The sequence below is a fragment of the Chiloscyllium punctatum genome, chromosome 4 (assembly GCF_047496795.1).
Source record: "Chiloscyllium punctatum isolate Juve2018m chromosome 4, sChiPun1.3, whole genome shotgun sequence".
Classification (NCBI taxonomy): domain Eukaryota; kingdom Metazoa; phylum Chordata; class Chondrichthyes; order Orectolobiformes; family Hemiscylliidae; genus Chiloscyllium; species Chiloscyllium punctatum.
This window is the reverse complement of record NC_092742.1, coordinates 64,262,844-64,287,969: the sequence shown is the minus strand read 5'-3', so window position 1 is coordinate 64,287,969 and position 25,126 is coordinate 64,262,844. Positions and strand designations below refer to the sequence as shown.

Sequence of the window (25,126 nt, the reverse complement as noted above, 5' to 3'; positions counted from 1 at the left end):
AAGTAGGCCTCCAGCAACAGTACTAGTGGATATGTAATGCCTTTAATTCAATGAAATGGTCCTAAGTGCTTCAAAGGCACAAAAAGTATGTCAACAAATGACATAAAGCAATATTGGATTAGATGACCAAAAGTTTATTCAAAGTAGTAGATTTAAAGATTTGTTTGAAATATGCATAGTAAGACAAAGAAGTGTAAGGAGGGAATGCCAGAGTTTGGCCCTAAGCAGTTGAAGGCATGGCCAGGTAGACCAACCAAAATTGAGGGTGTACAAAAAGCTGGAGTTAAAGGAGTGCAGATATCCTTCAAAGAAATGGGACTGAGCTGATTAGAGATACAGTAGGTGAGGCCTTGGAGGGATTTAGAATCCAGACATTGCTTGACTGGTGGCATGATGGCACAGAGGGTAGCACTTCTGCCTTAGTGCCAGGGACCCCTGTTTGATTCCATTGAAATCTGCGACTGTGTCTGACATGGATGACTGTTTGGAGTTTTCGCATGGGTTTCTGCTGGATGCTCTGGTTTCATCCCATAATCCACAAATATGTCCAGATTAGGTGTATTAGCCATGGTAAGTGGGGGAATGGGATGGGTTTGGGTCAGATGCTGTTTGGAAGGTTGATGCAGACTCAGTAGGTCAAATGACTTCTATCTGCACTTCTTTAATTGGGAGCCATTTTAAGGTGGCAAATGCTGGGATGATAGGAGAGCAGTGCTTGCTGCGAATTAAGATATATATATGCTCCAACTCGTCCATGCTGACCCAGATATCCTAACCTAATCTAGTCCCCAATGCCAACACTTGGCCCTCTCAAGCCTTCCTATTCATAAACCCATCCAGATGCCTTTTAAATGCTGCAATTGTACCAGCCCCACTGCTTCATCTGGCAGCTCATTCCATACATTCATAACCCTGTGCATGAAAAAGTTGTCCCTTGGGTCCCTTTTAAAAGTTATAAAAGGGACCTAAGAGGAGCAACAAAAGTTTGTAAAATCACAAGTTTGCAGAATGTAGAAAAAGCTTTGAAAGAGTCTCGTCTAAGAGTAATTGCTCAGACCTTTGAGTATAGGAGTTAGGAAGTCATGTTGAAGTTGTATAGGGCATTGGTGAAGCCTCTTCTGGAGTACTGTGTTCAGTTCTGGTTGCCCAGTTTAAGGAAGGATAGTAATAAGCTGGAGATTTATCAGTTTAATCAGAAAGAAGGGAAATAGGTTATAATTTTGAGAAATACAGGATCTAATCAGTGTCTCATAGTAAGAGATGAATGTAATAACACTCCTTCTGACCTGTTACCCGAGAGAGCGGTAATTTGTGGGATAGATGGACAGAAATTTGGAATTCCCCTCTATAAGATCAGGGTGGAGTGCCAATCAAGACTGGGCAAGTTACAGTGGGAGTGATTGACAGAGTGTCAGTTCCAGGAATGTAGTTTGTTCTTGGGAACGATTTAGCAGGATCCAAGGTAGGAGTGACACCCCTTGTTGTGGAGAAGCCCAAGGAAGACCAAGAAACTGCAGAGTTGAAAAGGAAAATACACTGAAAAGTTTCCAGACTGTATATTAAAAAGATCTCACTATCATAAGTTACAGCAAGACACAAAAACTAAACAAACAGATGTTCAGTTGAACTGAGGTTCAGTTAGCTGACAAACTGTTCAATGTAATGGTGCAGGAAATACCTGAACAGACAGAGAGTCAGGCTGAAGTGTGTAGTTCTAAAAGGCTAATGGACTTTGAACAGAAAGACAAGACAATAAAAGATATATGTATTGATGAATACTCAGAATGTTGCCAGGTATGGAAGGTTTGAGTTGTAAAGAAAGGCTGGATAGATTGGAACTTTTTCACTGGAGCGTAGGAGTTGAGAGGTGACCTTTATATAAGTTTATAAAATCATGAGGGGTACAGATAGAGTTAATGGCAGTTGTATTTTCCCTAAGATGGGGGATTTCAAGACTATGGGTCATATCTTTAAGGTCAGAGGAGAGAGATTTTAAAAAAATCTAAGGGACAACTTTTTTGCATAGGAAGTGGTTCGCATGTGGAATGAACTTCCTGAGGAAGTGGTGGATGTTTAAAACACCTTTCGGCAAGTACATGAATAGGACGGATGTGGGCCAGTAGCAGGCAGGTGAGACTAATTTAGTTTGGGATTATGTTTAGCATGGACTGATTGGACCAAAGAGGCTGTTTCAGTGCTGTATACTCTATAACAAAGGCATGAATGAGACTTTGGTAGCAGCTTGAACTAAAACAGGGGCAATATTATGGAGGTTGCAATAGATGATCTTGGTAGTGGAGCAAATAAGGCCAGAAGCTCATCTGAGAATTAAATGTGACACCAACGTTGCAAACCAATGGCCAATATCTGACACTGTTTTCAGGAAAATAGATGGAGTTAGCAGCTAGGGAACTGAGATTATGGCAAAAACCTAAAAACAATGGCTTCTGTCTTCCTAGTACTTAATTTGAGGACATTTGTGCTAATCTCTAATAGAATGTCTGTCATAAAGATTAACATAGTGTTCTTCCATTACATGATGATAAGACTTTAACGGTTATGCATTTGTAGGAAAGTTGTAAACTTGTGCACAAAAATGCATTTACAATTTACAATTTGAGTGGAAAATAAAAACACATTTTTTAAGAGATATGTTAGTTAAGATTTTATGGAACAAACCTTTTGTATTTGCTGTCTTTATTCCAAACTTGATCCAAATTGAGTTTTATTTCTTACAGAAAATCTTACAACACCTTCCGGAAAGAATTCAGAGCAGATGGCAGTTTCACAGTATAGGTAACTTTAAATATTCTTTGAGTGTTTATTCTATCAGTCGTGTTTTTGAAAAAAGTGAATGTACATCTTTAACTGTGTCCTTTGCAACAGCCTTGAGAGGTCAGTAGCCTAAACAATTATAAAGTTTTCAGCTGGTACAAAGAAAATTAGAGCAGGAATACATCATAAGGCACGCAGACCTTTCTCTGGTATTTAGTATTATAATTTCTGATCTACAATCTCTTTCCTGCCCAAGGAAGGCCATGCCAAAGGTCTGTACAATTACAGCAAGCTTCCTTATTCTGTATTCCAACTCTTGTCCCATCTTTCTTGATTCGCTCAGAATAGCAAAATGTAATAGCCCTGATTATACTCGGTGACTGTATATCCACAGACATTCAACCTTCTGAATGAATAAACTTGCTCCTCATCTCAACCCTAAATGGCTGGTTCTCTTGTCCAGAGACTGTGCTGTCTGGTTCTACACTCCCAAGTGAAACAACCTTTATATCTAATCCGTCATGCAGTGTAGAGTCTTGTCTGTCTCAGCACCTTATTACTAAATATTAAGGAGTATAGGCCATTTCAAATCAGTCTCTTTATAGAAATATTTCCTTATCCAGGGAATCAATTGGATGAATTTTGCTTGGGACAGGTGATCAAAGCTTTACCTGGAACTCCAGATTTGGCAGCATCTAATAGCTATACAATTATTCCTTAAGCTGTACTCCAACTTCCTTGTGCTATTGGGCAGCAGCCATTTACGTCCTGTTAACTTTCTGTTTTGTATAGAAGAATAACCAAATTCCTCTGGAAGTCAATGTTAAATAGTTTCTCACAGTATTTGAAAAATCTCCCCTCTTCTTGCTACCAAAGTTAATGAATAATGTCATACTCCTTCCCACAATCTATCTGCTATCTTATTACACATTAATTTTTTTCTATTTATATTCCTTTGCAAATTGTGTCCTCTAACCTGCTCATTATGCCATCTAGCTTAACATTATTAACCAACTAGGATTCATCAGATTTGATCTCTTCATCCATATTCTTAAAATACCATGTAACAGCTGCAGCCCCACTACTTATCTTTATGCTGCTACATTAGAAACAACTTCATAATGTAAAAAATACTTGTTTATGCCTGTTCTGTGCATAAACAAGTAATTTTCTTTACTTCTCATATGATTAGATTAGAATCCTTACAGTATGGAATCGGGCTCCCCAGCCCAACAAGTTCACACTGACCCTCTGAAGACCCATTCGCCTACCCTATGTTTACCCCTATAATGTACCTAACACTATGGGCAATTTAGCATGGCCAATTAATTTGACCTGCATGTCTTTGGATTGTGGGAGGAAACGATAGGAAACCACAACACCACCTTCAGGAGCGGTAACTTTGAGACCAACTACCAAAAAGAGAAGACACCCCTGAGACCACCAGGAAAAGAAGACCAGGCGATCCTTTGCCATGTGGATCAAGGCCATGATCTAGTGTGGTTGAATATGATCATCCAGAGTTAAGTAAAGGACAAGATAGTTGATTGGATTTATAGCGTTAATTGTTAGTTTGTAGTGTATTTTGTTATTGTAATATTGTGTTAAATAAATATTATAGTTTATTACTATTAAGAGTCAACTTGCAGTTTCTTTGCTAGATATGAGTTAAAACACACTGTGTGGCATGTGCAACAGGTCAAAGGATATGGGGAGAAAGCAGAATGGCTTACTGAGTTGTACAATCAGATTGAATGGTAGAGCAGGATTGAAGGGTCTACTCATTTTTTTTTGTTTCTATGACTCTTAACTGCCTCTGTGATGGTCTAGCAAGTTAAATCAGTTGTGTTCAATCAGGACAGAAAAGTGATAAATGAATAAAACTGTTGCTTGGTATACAGATCATAATATTGCTGAAAAGAGGTGTGGCTGAAGCCTTTCATCTTGCACTCATCTGGACAAAAGCAAGAATGCCTAATTTCAAAAAAATCAAGCAATTTCTAGTTCAGAAGTTTAGTCTAGCTATGGATGGAGCCCCTTTTGATTACTCCCATTAGCAGTTTCTGACCTTGTCATTTCTTATCTCCACCCATACTGTTTACATTGCCTGCTGTTTTGAACCAAGATACTTGCTTGCACCCTTATTTCTGTCATTCTTTATTGTCAAGGTTTACCCTAACTGCCCTTCCAATTTTAGTCTGTCATAGTAAGCCTTATTTCCATCCTCTGTTTTCTAGATATAGTTCATGAACATCAACACTGATACGGAGTAGTGACATCCCATATGTATAGCAGGACAGAAGTCTTCTTACAGTTAATAATTTGCTGAGAAAAATAACTTGAGAAACTTCATTTTCACTTGCTCAATTTCAATGTTATATCCTCTGAATATTTTTGAACCCAGTATTTCAGTAGTATTGAAAAAGAAAGGGCAGGTGAAAATATATATATGTCTGCACAATTTAACACTAGTAATTTAGTAGTTGAACAGTGTACATAAAATGGTGATCTCTCCTTTTCCTTTTGGCAATAAAATAATGCCAAAGGGTAGAAAGGTTACCAAGAGTAATGCAGAGAATGCCAAGGACTTGATTATAAATATTTACCAAGTCTGACCGAGACCTCGGACATTTTGTCTTTACACTGTTTCTAATATATTTTCTTCAGTGTTGCAAATGCTGTTTTTCTTTTCTCTTTGCAGGCTTGACTTTGAAAAAACTCCTTCATTTTGGGAACTCCTTGAAGGTTTTGCAGATTTTTTTAAAAGAATCATTTTGAGACATCATTAGAAATATCCTGGAACATAGTGTGATTAAATGCATTTTTAAAACTGTTTTCATATTGATCGTGTTTTACATTTTTTTCAAATATTTGTTATCACAGTGCTTTATTTTGTTTACAAGGATTGATTGTTTAAAAACCTAATGTCACCTTTAGAGAAGCCCAGTCTTTTAACTTGTACTTCAAATACTGAGTGTTTCATGAGTTCCAGACCAAATTGCTTTAGCTTTTTAAAAAGCCCTTCATTGTGATATTGAAATTATTAGTTATGAAATGAAAAACTTAAAGCAAATAAGTTTTCATCAAGAAGTTTTGAATTAATTTTCAATCCACTTCAGATAAGGCGAGAAGGTGTACGTCTCTTTTTGTTATGGATGCAAGCACTCCAACACAATTGCACTGAAGAACAACTCCATATTTTTGCCTGCCTTATTCCTGGTTTCCCACCACTACTTTCAGAGCAGGGACCTCGAACACTGGACAATCTGATCAATTCCACATTCTGTTTTCAAGAAAGTAAGAGCTGTGCATTTTCTGCTTCACCTCTCACTAATATTTTGAAATCTGTTTTCTTTTTCTCCCATTACTGTGCAGTGCCAGTACAATTGTATATGCCATGAATCAATTCACATAGTTGAAATAATGCTTCAAGTCTCATATCGTAGATTTTTCAGCAATCTTGATTTCAAACGAAAAGCAACTTAGCAATTTATAATGAACCAATGCAAATCAAGGATACTAAATCTGTGTTGTAAGAATAAATTTGAGTAGGTGGAAACTTAAGAGTGTAATGTTCTTGTCCTTGAATAAAATATTATTAGGTATTCATAGTGAAGTATTTTTGACATGATTCATGTTATATATCCATATCTACCTGACAGCGCAAGTCACTCCAGAAGAAATCACTCCCCTTGTGCCCCCACAATCGGGAGACAAAGGACAAGATGATCTTACAAGCTACTTTCTTGATGCACTGCTAAAATATATGGTAATCCAGGTAGAAGCTTTATAGTACTAACCCTATTAAACCATTTGTTAAAAGACGTGGTCTATTACTCAACCACTAAACTAGAAACAACTGTGTTTTAATCATTATTGCATTGATTTTTTTTGTTATTTTCCACTTCAAATTTCTCAAAACGAACCTAGGTTGGGCAAATCGATCCAACAGCAATGTTGATCTTGATTTCACTATGTCATGTTAGTTCCTGTACTCTCTTTGTCATGAACCCGTTGAAAGAATTTGTATCTTCTGTTGTGTCTGTCCCCTCCCCACCCCCTCTCTCCTCCTTTCCTTCCCACCCTTCCTCTCTTTCTCCCCACGTCCCTTTTCTCCTCCCCCCTCGCCTGTCATCTCACCCTCCTCGCCTCTCGCCTTCCTCGCCTCTAGCCCCCCGCCCCCCCCCGCTATCTATTTTCACCCTACCCACCACCCCAATCTCTTCCCCTGCCCCCATCTTCCCTCACTCCACTCTCTCCACCCTTTCTCTTTCTTTCTATTTACCCCTTTTTTTTCAGCATTTTGCTTGGAAATCTGATTTCTGCTCATCAGTCAATGCTACCGTTTCCCTCCTGGTCATCAACTGAAGTCCTCTTCCCCAGTCAGTTTAATAACTGACACCATCACCCTGCTTATCAGCTGCTGCCCCATTCCTCCTGCTAACCAATCAATATCACCTCTCTCTCCTGCCCTTTTCAACAACTAAGGACACCCTACACCTGTCCTCAAGAACTGGCAGAAGTCAGGACTGGGAACTAGTTTGTAGCACAATTATTTTTAATGTTGAGAAAAATGTCAAATAAACTGTTTGAGCTGGAATTGTTTTGTACTTGAAATTCTAAATTACTTTTCACTTTTGACTAATATTTTCATGAGCTATGCTGAAAGTAACAATGCAATCAGTGGCTAGATAAAGGCTGTGACATTTTTTCTAAATCCCGTTACATGTCGTCCTGATACAATGAAAGGAGGTTAATACTCCTTGGAGCTTTGTCAGGCTCAGGAAATACGAGGATTTTCTTTTCTGTCATATTTTTATATGGAAGTTATTTATGATCATATTAATACACTTACCAAAAATTACATACAATTTTTTCATAGGCAAAGGGATTAGAATGGAAAGACAAAGAAAATCAGGAGAAAGGGTTTGCATTCTTGTTTGAAAATTTCAAGAAGTACTATCTGCCTCACATATTTCCTAATTTCTCAAAGGAGACCAGCTTGTTTAACCCAATCCTTGGTAAGCATAATACTTTGATTTGTCTAAATATATATACCTAAAATCAAATATTTGTTGTTTTGAGAGTTAAGGGTGTGATATTATTGTTTAAAGCCACCAATTGTATGTCAAATATAATAATACTAGTCTCTTTGTTAAATTTAGTCTTTTTTTTAAATCTAATTCTGATTTTTTTTTTGTTTATCATAAGGAAACATAGGAAATGAGGGATCTACCATGCAGTTTGCACCCCAAGTCTGCTCCACATAAGGACTGCTTGCATGCTGTATGACTCTTCGGTCCAACCAGTCCATGCCAAAAACATCTCAAAATAAGCTAATTCCCCTGCCTGCACTGTACCTATATTCCTCCAAACGTTTCTTATTAATGTACTTAGCAAAATGTCTTTTAAATATTGCCATTGTACCCGCATCCACCATTTCCTCTGGAAGTTCATTCCACAAAAGAACCACTCTATTGAAATGAAACGTTGGCCCTTGTTTTCTTTCTTAAATCTCTCTCTTCTCATGTGAAAAATATGCCCCCTAGTCTTGAAGTCCTGATCTAAGGGAAAAGACACCTGCCATTCACCTTACCTGTATCCCTTATGACTTTGTAAAGATCTTTAAGGTTACTCCTCAACCACGTACACGCTATTGAAAAAAGATCCCAGCCTATCCAGCCTTTCCTTATAACTGAAATCTTCTATTCCCAGCAACATCTTTTCTGAACTCTTAATAACATCCTTTCTGTAACAGGGCAACCAGAACTGCATACAGTACTCCAGAAGAAGTGTCACACTGTCCTGTACAACCTCAACATGACATCAACACTCTCAAAGTCATAGGTTGAGTAACAAAGGCAAGCGTGCTAAATGCCTTCTTAACTAATTTATCTACATGTGACGCAAACTTTAAAGAATTATTTACCTGAACCCCTGGGTTTCTCTGTTCTACAACACCACCCAAAGCCCTACTTTTAGCTATCACGGCTGATGGTCCACCTCAACCCCATTTTCCTGCACAGCTTCCATTGCTCTTGAAACCTTTTTGGAACATTACAGCGCAGTACAGGCCCTTCGGCCCTCAATGTTGCGCCGACCTGTCATACCAATCTGAAGCCCATCTAACCTACACTATTCCATGTACATCCATATGCTAATGTTTATGTTTAGAAATCTGTCAATCTCAATGGCTGAGCCTCTACAGCCTTCCAGGGTAGAAAATTCCAAAGATTTTCCACTGAGTGAAAAAATCCCTCCTGACCTCAGTCCTAGATGAGCAGTTTCCAATTTTCTGTTCTGTCTCCTGGATGTAGACTCTTGAGCCAGGATATCATTCTTTTTCCATCCATCCTGATAAACCTTTTAAGAACTTTGTTTCAGTTAGCTTTTGTTGTATTGTTCCTGTGATGTGGGTATTGCTGGTTTGACTAATGTTTATCTCTAAATGACCTTGAGAAGGTTGGTGGCAAGCTAGTTTCTTGAACTGTTGTGATTCTCATAATATTAGGAGGGGCGTTGCAGCATTTTGACTCTGTGACAGAAAAGGAATGATGACACAGTCTAAAGTTACAATCCTGAGAGATTTAGAGAGGCACTAGCAGATAATGATGTCCCCATGCACCTGTCCTTTCAGGTGGTCAAAGTGGCTGGTTTAGAAGCTGTTTTGGGAGGCTTGGGTGAGTTGCTGGAGTGCATCTTGTTGATTGTACATAAGTTGACTATGTATGTTAGGTGGTGAATATTGAAGGTGGTAGATGGGGTACCAAGCAAACAAGCCACATTGACCAGGTGATGACCAGTTTCTTGAGTGTTGTTGGAGCAACAGTTAACCAAGAAAGTGGAGGTTATTCCATCACAGTTCTGAGTTCTAATTAGTTAATAGTGAGACGGCATTGGGAAGTCAGGAAGTGAATTACCTGCTGAAGAATCCCAAATCCCTGACCTGTTTCTGTAGCCACAGTATTCATATGGCTAGTCCACTCCAGGTTTCTGGTCAATGGTAACCTCTTTTGTCTCCTCCACCTCTCTCTCTCTCTCTCTCTCTCTCTCCCCACCACCATTAACCCCAGCAACCCCCTTCCCCAAAAAAGTGATGGTTGGATTCTCTTTTGTTGGAGATGATCCTTGCCTGGAACTTGTGTAGTGTGAATGCTGTTGGCCACTTACCGGCCAAAGCTTTAATATTGTCCAGATCTTGCTATGTATGGTATGGAGTACCTCAGCATCGAGAGGATGACGAATGGTAAGCCACATTGTACAATTAGCAGTGAAGATATTTTCAAACCAACCTGTTCTGACGTGCCATTACTCATCACACACAAGTGGGACTTGTATCTGGGCCTTATGACTCAGAGATAGGGACACTGTAGTGCAGCAGAACAGCCCCATTTAGAAGAAAGGTGTTAAATCAAACTGTTCAGATGTGTTATTGCGTATCTTGCAGCAAGGTAGAATTTGAATCTCGGACTTAGTTTCCCTCCCTCTGAGCTATCATTATGCTGCAAGAACCCCATTTATCAGTGAATTTAATTACTTTTTTGAATCATCTCATTCAGCAATGTCATTACACATCTCTGCAGCAGGTGGGTCTTGAACCCAGGAGTTAGGGACACCACTATTGTGCCACAAGAGCATGAGTCTAATTATCAGTGAATATTTTCTAACCAAGCTGTTCAGAGCTGTTATTAGTCACCTCTGGAACAGATAGAATTTGAACAAAGGCCTTCAGGTTCAGGGGCAGGGACAATGCACCACAACAGAGCCTCAGTTTATCAATAGTATCCTCGCTTATGATCTGATGCAGCTGAGGTTGGTTGAGTCTAAGACACTGGTTCAGTGATAATGTCCCTACCTGTGAGCCAAAAGGCCTGGGTTCAAGTACATCTCCCCTCGACGTGTGTCCTAATATGTCCGATCAGGTTGACAAAAACATATTTACCCGGGGGAGTAACCTGCAGTAACTTCATGGGACTGAGATGATTGACGTCCAACAACCACACCATCTTCCTTTGTGCAAGGTATGACTCCAACCAGCAGAGATTTTCCCCTGTTCTCACATACTAATGGTATGCTAGGAGAAAGTGAGGACTGCAGATGCTGAAGATGAGAGTCGAGAGTGTGGTGCTGGAAAAGCACAGCAGATCAGGCAGCATCCGAGGGGCAGGAGAGTCAATATTTCGGGCAAAAGCCCTTCAGACATTCCTGATGAAGGGCTTCTGTTTGAAATGTCGACTATCCTGCTCCTCTGACACTGTCTGATCTGCTGTGCTTTTCCAGCACCACACTCTGTACTCTAATGGCATGCTAGAGCTCCTTGATGCTATACTTGGTCAAATACTGCAGTGATGTCAAGGGCAGTTCCTCTCAGTTGACCTCTTTGTCCATGTTTGGACCAAGTCTGAAATGAGGTGGAGAACTGAGAGATCTTTGAAATGACTCAACTACATATCAGCAAGTAATTTATTACTCGGCAAATGCCACTTGACAGCATCATTGACCTCTTCTGTGCTCAATATTTGCTTGATCTCTCTTCATAGAATGATCCAGCCAATTTGTTACTTGGAAATTGTTACTTGAAGGTTATGCAGAATATCATGTATGCTATCTCGAAATTCTAAGCAAGAGGAGATTATGTTTTAGACATTTTGAATTTTATCTTGTTTTTATAGGGCTAACACTCAGAAAGAGCTATGATTGATCCCTTACTTGTTGTCAATATGTGCTTAGAATACTTTCCATCAATGAAAAACTACACTTCTTTTATTCATTCATGGGATGTGGGCGTCGATGGCTGGCCAGCATTTATTGCCTGTCTCTAGTTGCTTTTGAGAATTATTATGATATTTGCATTATTGTGATTATATTTTTCTTTAAAATGGGCTTAAGGTGTAGCTAAGCCCTTGAAGAGCTTTGCTGAACCATTTGATGTGGTGGCCACTCCAGAAAGTTGGTTGAAAGGAGGTGAGATTCTGGATTAGTGGTGCTGGAAGAGCACAGCAGTTCAGGCAGCATCCAAGTAGCTTCGAAATCGACGTTTTGGGCAAAAGCCCTTCATCAGGAATAAAGGCAGTGAGCCTGAAGTGTGGAGAGATAGGATGATCAATGAAAATGTACAAATATTATCCACTCCACCCTCTCCTCCTTGACCTATCACCTTCATCCCCTCCCCCACTCACCCATTGTACTCTATGCTACTTTCTCCCCACCCCCACCCTCCTCTAGCTTATCTCTCCACGCTTCAGGCTCACTGCCTTTATTCCTGATGAAGGGCTTTGCCCGAAACATCGATTTCGAAGCTACTTGGATGCTGCCTGAACTGCTGTGCTCTTCCAACACCACTAATCCAGAATCTGATTTCCAGCATCTGCAGTCATTGTTTTTACCGGAAAGGTGGTGAGGACTAGCGGCTCAAAGTTGTTGGATTTAGATGTCTCAGATGAGAGCAAGATAGAGAGGGATGTAAAAGGGGGGAGTTGCATCACTGATTAAGGAGAATTTCACAGCTGTGACAAAGAGAGTCTATATTGGAGGGCTCTTCCAATGAAACCTAAAAGGTAGAATTTAAAAATAAAAAAGGTGCACTCACGAGGTTGGGATTATACGTAGGCCTCCCTCTAATCAGTGGGACACAGAGGGACCGATATATAAGCAGATCACGGAAAGATGTAAAAACAATAGGGTTATTGTAATGGGTGATTTTTAACTTCCTCAATATTGACTGGGACTGCCTTAATGTCAGGGGCTTAGGGTAGAATTTGTTCAGTGTTTTGAGGAGGGTTTCTTGAAACAATATGTAGATAGTCCAACTAGGCAAGGGGTTGTACTAGGCCTTGTGCTGGTGAATGAACCTGGCCAGGTGATTGAAGTTTCAGTTCGGGAGCATTTTAGGGAGAGTGATCATGATTCCTTAAGTTAAGGAATTTATGGAAAAAGGATAAGACTAGTCCTGCAGATGAATCTGATAAATTGGAAGGAGGCGAAAAACTGAATCAGGTGTTTAATTTTTTCCAGTAGTCTTGACTAGTCTCTTGATGGTCCTGCAAAATTTAATTGACCTTTATTAATTGTATTTCCAAGTTTTAGTTTATAAGGAAGGTCTAAATTGGTGTGGTTCCTGCAGGAGCACTGCACCTGCATGTTGTAAATTCCTGAATATTCTAATATCACTGCATGCATCAGCTCTTATTAGTCTGTAACATGGTAGTTAAATCATTCTAATAATATTGCCCATGCATGTTTTCTGCACTGTCAACATCCTGCTCCCTCAATCTTCCCTGCATTCTTCGGAGTTTATAAAGTTAACTGAGCATTGTGTGATTTTTTTTTCCCTTCTAATTTCTCAATTCTCTGGATGCAGTTTTCCCCTCCCAAGAGAAAGTGAAACAAGGAAATATGGACTGAGTTGGCCCAGGGGAGAAACTTTTCACTCCTTAGCAGTTAAGTACGGGGCAAGAAGGTCCACTGGCAACCTTGTCAACTCAACTCAACTGTTAACAGGTGCAGCATGGTGGCTCGGTGGTAAGCACTGCTGCCTCACAGCATCAGGGTCCCAGGTTCGATTCCAGCCTTGGGTGACTGTTTGTGTGGAGTTTGCACATTCTCCCCGTGTCTGCATGGGTTTCCTTTGGGTGTTCCGGTTTCCTCCCACAGTCCAAAGATGTGCGGGTCAAATGAATTGGCCATGCTAAATTGCCCATAGTGTTAGGTGCATAGCGAGAGGGAAGTGGGACTGGGTGGTTTACTCTTCAGAGGCTTGGTCTGGACTTGTTGGGCCAAAGTGACTGCTTCCACACTGTAGGGAATCTAATCTAAATGCCAGTTAATCGATATACCACATTTTAACAAATTGTATTATAAACAAATTAACCACATAAATGCCTTAGCTCATCCCCAGTCACCTGTCTCTCTGGCAGTGAGAAAGCTGGCTAAGTTTCTGACTGGGAAAACATTGAGATCTGCCTGCTAGCTTAGGGGAGACTCCAAACGCCCAACTCTGGAGGAAATAGGAGGTACAGATGAAAAAGTAAGGAGTGGCCTTTGAAAACAGTGAAGAGCACTACATTGCCTCCAAACACCGTGAACATACTCTCTCCACACAACTCCAATGCTGCAACAAGGAGAAAAGCTTAGTCGCCATTAATGCACTTGCCCCCATACTTGTAAATTTAAAAAAAGGAAAGTGTTGCTCTTTACAAACAAATTTAATATTTGTACATTTTCATTGATCATCCTTTCATTCTAAGGCTGTGATTGAACCCTTCACTAACATAACCCTGCACCATCCCGTGCTGCACTGTTTCTCTCTATCTTGAAAATGTTTTAGCTATGAATATTAAATGCATTATCATTGGGACCTCTTCTGGGGCCGAGCTGACCTGTGCAAGAGGCAACTGAACTGGAGGGGGACCAATATCCTGGTCAAGAGATTTGTTAGAGATACTCGGGAGAGTTTAAACTAGTCTGAAGAAGTTGGGACCCCAACCAATACAGAGGCAAAAAGAAGAGTGAGACTAGTATAGAAGTTAGAGAAAATTAAATAGACAAGGCAGACAAGAGCATGACAGGGAATGAGGGAAAATTTGATGAATTAAACAATATAGTTATTTCGGTACAAAAGGCCTGATGAGTAAGGCAGATGAACACAACATGGATGGGAACATAGGACTGGGATATCATAGCCATTACAGAAGCATGGCTGAAGGAAGGACAGGTCTGGCAGCTCAATGTTCCAGGGTACAGATGCTGTTGGTAAGATAGAAGAAGAGGCAAGAGAGGAGGGGAGTGGCATTTCGATTAGGGAAAGCATCATGGGGGGATTGTCCAATGAAACTGTGTGGAACTGAGATATAAGAAGGGGGTAATCACTTTGATGGAATTGTATTACAGGCCTCCAAATAGCCAGCAGAAAATTGAAGAGCAAATATGTAGGGAGATTGCTAATAGTTGTACGAATAATAGGATTTGTAGGAGATTTTAACTTTCCAAGCATAAACTGAGATGGCCATCATGTTATGGGCTTGGATGGGGAGAAATTTAGATGCATTCAGGAAAGCTATATCAACCACCGAGATGGCCCTAGTAGAGTAGGGTCAAACTTTGACCTCTTGGGAAATAAGGCAGGGAAAGTGACTGAGATGTTAGTAGGGGATCGCTTTGGGATCAATGACCATAGCTACCTTAAAACTAATCGAATTATGGAAAAGGATAGGTCTTGATCCACATGTTAAAAGTTCAAAAATGGGTAAAGACCAATTTTTTATGGTATTAGACAGGAACTTTCAAAAATTGATTATGGGAGGCTGCTTGCAGGTATAGGGAATGTTTGCCAAGCGGGAGGCTTTTGAGATGATGAGATTTCAGGGTCAACATGTTCCTGAGTGAAGGGCAAGGCTGGCAGGTGTAGGCAACACTGGATGACTAGAAATAATGAGACTCTAGTCAAGAAAAATTATGAGATATATCAGGTACGGGCAGCCAGGATTGAGTGAGTCACTTGAGGGTTACAGGGTGTCTTAGGAGTACACTTAAGAAGGAAGTCAGGAGGTTAAAGAGGGGATATCCGATAGCTTTGGCAGATAAGATAAATGAGAATCCAGAGAGATTTACAAGCATATTAGGGCAAAAATGTAACTATGAAGAGAATAGACTTAAAAATCAGCGAGGCTATCTCTGCGTAATGCCAGTGTTGTAACTGTACTGGAACAGCTTGGCTAGGGGAGCAGCAGGTTCTGGAACACATGCCTTCAGTACTATTGCCAAAATGTTGTCAGGGCTCATAGCCTTTGTAGTATCCAGTGATTCCACCTGTTTCTTGGAGCGAATCAAATTGGCTGAAGACTTGTATTTGTAATGCTGGGGACCACTGAGGAGGCAGAGATGGATCATTCATATGGCACTTCTGACTGAGAATTGCTGGAAAGGCAAGGACTGATTCGGGATAGTCAGCATAGCTTTATGTTTGGGAAATCCTGTCTTTCAAATTTGATTAAGGTTTTTTGAAGAGGTTACCTAGACAATAGATGAAGGCAGGGCAGTAGACATTGTCTACATATAGTTGGACTTCACAAAGTAAAGCTTTGATAAGGTTTCACGTGGTAGACTTGTTAGTAAGGTTAGATCACATGGGATCCAGAGAGAGCTAGCCAGTTGGATACGAAATTGGATTCAAGCTAAAAGACAGAGGGTGGTAGTGGAGGGTTATTGTTCAAGCTAGAGGCCTGTGACCAGCAGTGTGCCGCAAGATTTGGTGCTGGGTCCACTGTCATTTGTTGTTTATATAAGCAATTTGAGTGAGAATATAGGCAGTTTGGTTAGCAAGTATGTTGATGACACCAAAATTGTTGGTATCGTGGATAGTGAAGAACGTTATCTCGGAATACAATGGGACCTTAAGCAACTGGCCAGTGGCCTGAGGAGTGGGAGATGGGGATTAATCCAGATAAATGTGAGGCATTTTGGTTTGAAAAACTGGGGACAGACCTTACACAGTTAATGGTAGTGGTTTGAACAGAAACCTAGGGGTGCAGGTACTTAGTTCCTTGAAAGTGGTGTCATGGGTAGACCGGATGGTGAAGAAAGGGTTTGGCATGCTTACTTTCATTGGTCAAATCATTGAGTACAGGAGTTGGGGCATCCTTTAGCAGCTGTACAAGACATTGGCAAGGGCACATTTGGCATACTGCATACAATTCTGGTCACCCTGCTATAGGAAGGATATTACGAAACTGTAAAGGGTGCAGAAAAGATTTACAAGGTAGTTACTGAGACTGGAAGGCTTGAGTTATAAGGAGAGGCTGGATTGGTGGGACTTTTCCTTAGAGAGTAGGAGGCTGAGGGGTGACCTTTCAGAGGTTTATAAAATCACAAGAGGCATGGGTAAGGTGTATAGTCAAGGTCTTTTCCCCAGGATAAGATAGGTACGTGGATAGGAAAGGATTAGAGGGATTTGGGCCAAACGCAGGCAAATGAGACTAGTTCACTTTTGGAAACCTGATCAGCATGAATGAGTTGGGCTGAAGAGCCTCTATCATTCTATGACTCTACAATAGTAGTGGACATATACTGGAGAAATTAGATGGGAGGTGGCTGTTTGAGGGTAAATCCACATCTGACATGTGGAATCTTTTAAAGGCCAGTTGATCAGAGTTCAGGACAAGCATTGTCCTGTGAGAGTGAAGGATAAGGCTGGCAAGGCTTCGAATGTTGGAGGATGACAGTGTCTGAAGAGTTAGTCAAAAAGAAAAAGGAAGCATATATTTAGGAAACTGAAATCAAGCAAGGCCCTTGAGGAATATAAAAGAAGCAGAACAGAACTTACCAATAGATTAGGAGTGGCTACGGAATGTCCTTGGCAAGTAGGATTAAGAAGAATCCAGAGGCATTTTATACTTAACAGGAGCAAGACAGTAACAAGGGAAAAAGAGGTTCACTCCAGGGCGAAGGAGGGAATTTCTGCATGGAGCCAGAGGAAGTGAATGAAGTCCTTAGTAGTTTAGACTGGTATTCACTAAGGAGAAGGATTTGGATGATGGTAAGATTAGGGAGAGGTATGTTGATAATCTGGAGCATATTGACATTAAGAAAGTGGCGTTGTTGGGTGTCTTGAAAAGCATTAAGCTAGACAAACTCCCAGGGCCTGATGTGATTTATCCCAGGATATTGAACGAGGCAAGGCAAGAGATTTCTGGCGTCTTGATAGAGATCTTTGTATCCTTGTTGTGGTTCTGTTCGCCGAGCTAGGAATTTGTGTTGCAGACGTTTCGTCCCCTGTCTAGGTGACATCCTCAGTGCTTGGGAGCCTCCTGTGAAGCGCTTCTGTGATCTTTCCTCCGGCGTTTATAATGGTTTGAATCTGCCGCTTCTGGTTGTCAGTTCCAGCTGTCCGCTGCAGTGGCCGGTATATTGGGTCCAGGTCAATGTGCTTATTGATTGAATCTGTGGATGAGTGCCATGCCTCTAGGAATTCCCTGGCTGTTCTCTGTTTGGCTTGTCCTATAATAGTAGTGTTGTCCCAGTCGAATTCATGTTGCTCGTCATCTGTGTGTGTGGCTACTAAGGATAACTGGTCATGTCGTTTCGTGGCTTCTTGAGTGGGAGCAGCGGCCGAGGAAAAACGAACCCGGGAGACTACAGCTAAGGTAAGACAGTTTGTTTCAAAATTACTTACCTGTAGCGGGCAGCGGAAGTGAGGTTGGAGCGCATAGCTGGGCGGGAAGGTAAGTGATTAGTATTTGAGTGGGTGTGTTCTAGACCCCAGGTTATTGACTCAGTGTTCTTGTTTTTGGAGACAGTGTACAGTCATGGCAGCACAGGCGGTGGAATGTTCCTCCTGCAGGATGTTTGAGGTAGGGGTGACCACCGATACTCCTGCCGACTTCGTGTGCAGGAAATGCAGTCAGATCCTGATCCTCACCGAACGAGTTAGGGAACTGGAACTGGAACTGGATGAGCTGAGGATTATTAGAGAGGCTGAGAGGGTGATCGATAGAAGCTACAGGGACATAGTTACGCCAGAGAACAGAGGTAGCTGGGTAACAGTTAGAGGTGGGAAGGGGAAGAAACAGGCAGTGCAGGGTTCCCCTGTAGTCGTTCCCCTAAAAAATAAGTATGCAGCTTTGGAAACTGTTGGGGGGGACAGCCTTGCAGGTGTAAGCTGCAGTGAAGGGGTCTGTGGCTCTGAGATTCAGAAGGGAAAGGGGGAGAAGAAGAGAGCGCTAGTTATAGGGGACTCTCTAGTTAGAGGGACGGACAGGCGGTTCTGTGGACATGGGCGAGACTCTCGGATGGTTTGTTGCCTCCCGGGTGCTAGGGTCCGAGACGTCTCGGACCGTGTCTTCAGAATCCTTAAGGGGGAGGGTGTGCAGCCAGAAGTCGTGGTACACATTGGCACCAACGACATAGGTAGGAAGAGGGGCGGGGAGGTCATTCAAGAGCTCAAGGAGTTAGGCTGGAAGCTAAAAGCTAGGACAGACAGAGTCGTCATCTCTGGGTTGTTGCCGGTGCCACGTGACAGAGAGGCAAAGAATAGGGAGAGAGTGCAGTTGAACACGTGGCTGCAAGGATGGTGTAGGAGGGAGGGCTTCAGATATTTGGACAATTGGACTGCATTCTGGGGAAGGTGGGACCTGTATAAACAGGACGGGTTGCACCTGAACCAGAAGGGCACCAATATCCTGGGGGGTAGGTTTGCTAGCACTCTTCGGGGGGGTTTAAACTAATTTGGCAGGGGGATGGGATCCGGACTTGTAGTCCAGCAAGTAAGCTAGCTGTGTGTCAGGATGTCCAAGACTGTAGGGAGGCTGTGGAGAAGGTAGCACTGACAGGGACTACTTACGGACACAGAGATGGGCTCAAGTGCGTATACTTCAATGCAAGGAGTATCAGAAATAAGGTGGGTGAACTTAAGGCATGGATCGGTACCTGGGACTACGATGTTGTAGCCATCACGGAAACATGGATAGATGAGGGACAGGAATGGCTGTTGGAGGTTCCTGGTTACAGATGTTTCAGTAAGATTAGGGAGGGTGGTAAAAAAGGAGGGGGGGTGGCATTGCTAATTAGAAATGGTATAACGGCTGCAGAAAGGAAGTTTGAGGGAGATCTGCCTCTGGAGGTAGTATGGGCTGAAGTCAGAAATAGGAAAGGTGCAGTCACCTTGTTGGGTGTTTATTATAGGCCCCCCAATAGCAGCAAAGATGTGGAGAAACAGATTGGGAAACAGATTTTGGAAAGGTGCAGAAGCCACAGGGTCGTAGTCATGGGCGACTTCAACTTCCCAAATATTGATTGGAAGCTCTTTAGATCAAGTAGATTGGATGGGGCGGTGTTTGTGCAGTGTGTCCAGGAAGCTTTTCTAACGCAGTATGTAGATTGTCCAACCAGAGGGGAGGCCATATTGGATTTGGTACTCGGTAACGAACCGGGACAAGTGGTGGGCTTGTTAGTGGGTGAACATTTTGGTGATGGCGACCACAATTCTGTCACTTTCACCTTGGTTATGGAGAGGGATAGGTGCACACAACAAGGAAGTTTTTACAATTGGGGGAAGGGAAATTACGATGCTGTAAGACAGGATTTGAGGAGCATACGTTGGGAGCATAGGCTGTCAGGGAAGGATGTGGTGGAAATGTGGGACTTTTTCAAGGAGCAGATACGACGTGTCCTTGATATGTATGTACCGATCAGGCAGGAAAGAAATGGTCGTGTGAGGGAGCCTTGGTTGACGAGGGAGGTTGAATGTCTAGTAAAGAGGAAGAAGGAGGCTTACATAAGGTTGAGGAAACAAGGTTCAGACAGAGCAGTGGAGGGATACAGGATAGCCAGAAGGGACCTGAAGAAAGGGATTAGGAGAGCTAAGAGAGGGCATGAAAAATCCCTGGCGGATAGGATCAAGGATAACCCCAAGGCATTCTATGCATATGTGAGAAACCTGAGAATGACGAGAACGAGGGTAGGTCCGATCAAGGACAGTGGTGGGAGACTGTGTATTGAGTCGGAAGAGATAGGAGAGGTCTTGAACAAGTACTTCTCTTCAGTATTTACGAACGAGAGGGACTGTATTGTTGAAGAGGAGAGTGTGAAACGGACTGATAAGCTAGAAGAGATATCTGTTAGGAAGGAAGATGTGTTGGACATTTTGAACAACTTGAGGATAGACAAGTCCCCCGGGCCTGACGGGATATATCCTAGGATTATGTGGGAAGCAAGAGAGGAAATTGCAGTACCGTTGGCAATGATCTTCTCGTCTTCACTGGCAACGGGGGTGGTACCAGGGGACTGGAGAGTAGCGAATGTTGTGCCCCTGTTCAAAAAAGGGAATAGGGATAACCCCGGGAATTACAGGCCAGTTAGTCTTACTTCTGTGGTAGGCAAAGTAATGGAAAGGGTACTGAGGGATAGGATTTACGAGTATCTGGAACGGCACTGCTTGATTAGGGACAGCCAGCACGGATTTGTGAAGGGTAGGTCTTGCCTTACAAGTCTTATTGAATTCTTCGAGGAGGTGACCAAGCATGTGGATGAGGGTAGAGCAGTGGATGTAGTGTACATGGATTTTAGTAAGGCATTTGATAAGGTTCCCCATGGTAGGCTTATGCGGAAAGTCAGGAGGCATGGGATAGAGGGAAATTTGGCCAATTGGATAGAAAACTGGCTAACCGGTCGAAGTCAGAGAGTGGTGGTAGATGGTAAATATTCAGCATGGAGTCCAGTTACAAGTGGAGTTCCGCAGGGATCAGTTCTGGGCCCTCTGCTGTTTGTAATTTTTATTAATGACTTAGATGAGGGAGTCGAAGGGTGGGTCAGTAAATTTGCAGATGATACAAAGATAGGTGGAGTTGTGGACAGTGAGGAGGGCTGTTGTCGGCTGCAGAGGGACTTAGATATGATGCAGAGCTGGGCTGAGGAGTGGCAGATGGAGTTCAACCCTGCCAAGTGTGAAGTTGTCCATTTTGGAAGAACAAATAAGAATGCGGAATACAGGGTTAATGGTAGGGTTCTTGGTCAGGTGGAGGAACAGAGGGATCTTGGGGTCTATGTACATAGATCTTTGAAGGTTGCCACTCAGGTGGATAGAGTTTGTAAGAAGGCCTATGGAGTATTATCGTTCATTAGCAGAGGGATTGAATTCAAGAGTCGTGAGGTGATGTTGCAGCTGTACAGGACTTTGGTTAGGCCACATTTGGAGTACTGTGTGCAGTTCTGGTCGCCTCACTTTAGGAAAGATGTGGAAGCTTTGGAGAGGGTGCAGAGAAGATTTACCAGGATGTTGCCTGGAATGGAGAGTAGGTCATACGAGGATAGGTTGAGAGTTCTCGGCCTTTTCTCGTTGGAACGGCGAAGGATGAGGGGTGACTTGATAGAGGTTTATAAGATGATCAGAGGAATAGATAGAGTAGACAGTCAGAAACTTTTTCCCCGGGTACAACAGAGTGTTACAAGGGGACATAAATTTAAGGTGAAGGGTGGAAGGTATAGGGGAGATGTCAGGGGTGGGTTCTTCACCCAGAGAGTGGTGGGGGCATGGAATGCGCTGCCCGTGGGAGTGGTAGAGTCAGATTCATTGGCGACCTTTAAGCGGCATTTGGATAGGTACATGGATGGGTGCTTAATCTAGGATAGAAGTTCGGCACAACATCGTGGGCCGAAGGGCCTGTTCTGTGCTGTATTGTTCTATGTTCTATGTTCTAACGAGCACCCGAGCTACAAATCTTCTCACAAGCTTTGATCTTTGTATCCTGTTTAGCCACAGATGAGGTTCCAGAAGACTGAAGAATAACCAATGCTGTTATGTTTAAGAAAGACAATAGGATAATCCAGGAAATTAAACGCCACTGAGCTTTCCATCTGTGATGGAGAAATTAGTGGAGAAGATTCTTAGGGGCAAGATTTACTGACATTTGGAAAAGAATTCGCTTACTAGGGCTAGTCAGCATGGCTGTATTCCAGGGAGGTCTTGTCTCACAAATTTGATTGAGTTTCTTAAGTGATGCAGATAATTGAGAATAGGGCAGTAGATGTTGTCTACATGGATATTACTAAAGCATTTGACAAGGTCCCTCATGGTTGGTTGGTTAAAAAGATTAAGTTGTATGGGATCTTTGGTAAATTAGTTTGCATGAAGGAGATGGGAATTATTGAGGAGCGATGTTTTTCTGACTGAAAGTCTGTGATCAGTGATGTTCCATAAGGATCAGTACAGGGACCTCTGTTGTTTGTAATATGTGAATAACTTGAATAAAAATGTAGGTGATCTGATTAGTGGAGTTGTGGATAATGAGAAATGTTATCAAAAGATACAGCAGGATATAGATCATATGGAAAACTGGGTGGAAAATTAGCAAATGGAGTTTAATCTAGACAAGTGTGAGGTAATGCATTTTGGGAAGTCAAATGCAAGAGAAAAATATACAGTTAATGGCAGGATCATTCGGAGCATAAAGAAAAGAAGGCATAATGCACATTTACCTTCATCATTGAGTGTAGCAGTTGGTAAGTTATGTTGCAGCTGTATAAGATTTTAATTTGGCCATATTTGGAGTATTCTATGTAGTTTGGGTCACCACACTGTAGGAAGGATGTGAAGGTGCAAAAGAGGTCTACCAAGAGGTTACCTGGATTAGAGTGTATTAACGATCAGGAGAGTTTGGACAAACTTGGATTGTTTTCGCTAGAGCATCAGAAGCTGAGGGGGAGACCAGATAGAAGTATATAAAATTGTGACATGGTGCTTATGTCAAATACTAAGATGAGAGAGGAAGTGTTTGGGAGATGTGTGAGAAAAGTTCATACAGAGGGTGTAGGTGCCTGGAACATGCTGCCAGGGAGGTGTTTTTAACCAATGGCAAAAAGAGACAAGTTCTGTTTCTAATCTGTAATTCTGTAAGTTGATCTCTACGCCTTTCTTAAAATTGTCATAAGCATTCAAACAGACACAAAGTTATGAGACAAGACCAAATGCATTGTTCCCCTCCCTCCCCCACCCCCCACAATCAGGAGTGTAGTTCTGCCATCACTCTGAATCACTAACATCAATGAATTGCTTTCTTTCAGCTTTCTTTCAACTCTTTGCTAATGACATGAGGTAGTGCATACCCCAGTTCTCAATCTTTCATTCATTGGTTGTGGATTTACCCTTTTATTGCCTCTGAAAGTCGTTTCTCCCCTTTTCCTTCCAACAAGGATTTGTAAAAGGATCAACTTGCAGAGAAAGGTGCAGGAGAGTTGCTAGCTACTATGGATTTTCTTTTACTTCTCCACAGGAAGAGAGCGAGAGAGAGATGGATACTTTCTTTTTGCAGGACGGCTGTTTCAGTTGTATTGTTCACATCAAGATATTGTAGCCACCTGTCCAGGAATCAGTCAATCGGTTGTTACTGTCCTGAGTCCACCTGAGCCCACAGCAATTGGCCTTGATTGAAAAGCCAGTTTTAAGACTGTATCTGTCTCTGAGCAAAATTACTTGAACACCACAGTGGTGCCGTTCAGTCTGGAATTTTCCTTCACTGCTTGGAAAAAACCACACTTGTAGACCCAACTCAATGTGCTCTAGTAACTTGCCTGTCAAAATAGAAATACCTTCTTTCAAGGTTTCCTTGGTGTAAAGCAGTATCTTTTCCCATTTTTAGCCCAAAGCTTAATCAAAATGAGATCTGTGTGCAAGGAATGTTTCTGTTAAGAGCCTCCATCTCATTGAGAAAGATCCAGATCCAGATCCAAACTACAACTAATGGGCGCACGGTGGCACAGTGGTTAGCACTGCTGCCTCACTGCGCCAGAGACCTGGGTTCAATTCCTGCCTCAGGCAACTGTTTGTGTGAAGTTTGCACGTTTTCCCCGTGTCTGTGTGGGTTTCCTCCCACAGTCCAAAAATGTGCAGGTTAGGTGAATTGGCCATGTTAAATTGCCCGTAGTGTTAGGTGAAGGGGGAAATGTAGGGGAATAGGTCTGGGTGGGTTGCTCTTCAGAGGGTCAGTGTGGACTTGTTGGGCCGAAGGGCCTGTTTCCACACTGTAAGTAATCTAATCTAATAGCGTGCTCTGAAAGCTCTACTTACAGTATAATTGCATCTTAGGAGCTGAGATGATCCTCACATTCGTGAAATTATCAATAATATTCTTTAAAGATCTACAACAGATCCTTTAAAAACATAAAGGGTCTACAAAGTCAAAATAACTGATTTGTTCTTCCTTGGGACATACCCTATCTATGTACCAAATTCCACTGAAATTTGACATTTTTTTTACTCTGATTCTTTATTTGTTTTTAAGCATGACCTTGATTGTCATTGAATGAGTCATATTTGATCTGATCATCCTCAACTCCATGTTGCTGCCTTATCTCCATAATCTTTTAGTTCCCTAAATAATTTGAAATCTGTCTATCTAAGTCTTGAATATACTTATTGACCTGGCCTTACAAGCTCTCTGTGGTGAAGAATTCCACAGACTTACCACCCTCTGACAGAAAAATTCCATCTCATCTCTGATTTCAAAGGATGACCCCTTACTCTGAGATTATGTCCTTTGGGCCTTGTATCTCTCACAAGCAAAAACAATCTCTTTGTGTCTACCCAGTCAAGCCTCATAAGAATCTTGTATGTTTCTTCCCATCCTTCTAAACACCAACGAGTACAAACCCCACCTACTCATAAGAAAGCTCCTTTACACCTCGGATCATTGTGGTTAACCTTCTGTAGACTCCTTTCAATCCAGTATATCTTTCCTTAGGTAGGAAACCAAGATTCTTCACAATATTTCAGCTGTGGCTTGTATGATTTTATCATTTTTCCCTCCCTTTTGAAATAAAGACCACTGTTCCACTTGCCTTCCCTGTTACTTGCAGAACCAGG

General features: G+C 42.0%; 1 protein-coding gene across 14 annotated transcripts in view; it reads left to right on the top strand.

Annotated features, from left to right (window-relative positions):
- ralgapa1 (Ral GTPase activating protein catalytic subunit alpha 1) overlaps positions 1–25,126 on the top strand; it is a 312,978-nt gene that overhangs the window by 46,995 nt on the left and 240,857 nt on the right. For 13 of the 14 annotated variants that reach the window (XM_072568885.1, XM_072568892.1, XM_072568890.1 and 10 more), the window contains 5 exons: positions 2,739–2,796; positions 5,477–5,520; positions 5,895–6,072; positions 6,438–6,553; positions 7,658–7,796. In XM_072568885.1, the coding sequence (XP_072424986.1) occupies positions 2,739–2,796; positions 5,477–5,520; positions 5,895–6,072; positions 6,438–6,553; positions 7,658–7,796 (535 nt within the window). The remainder of the gene's footprint in view (positions 1–2,738; positions 2,797–5,476; positions 5,521–5,894; positions 6,073–6,437; positions 6,554–7,657; positions 7,797–25,126) is intronic. The other variant, XM_072568887.1, reaches the window with a different exon arrangement.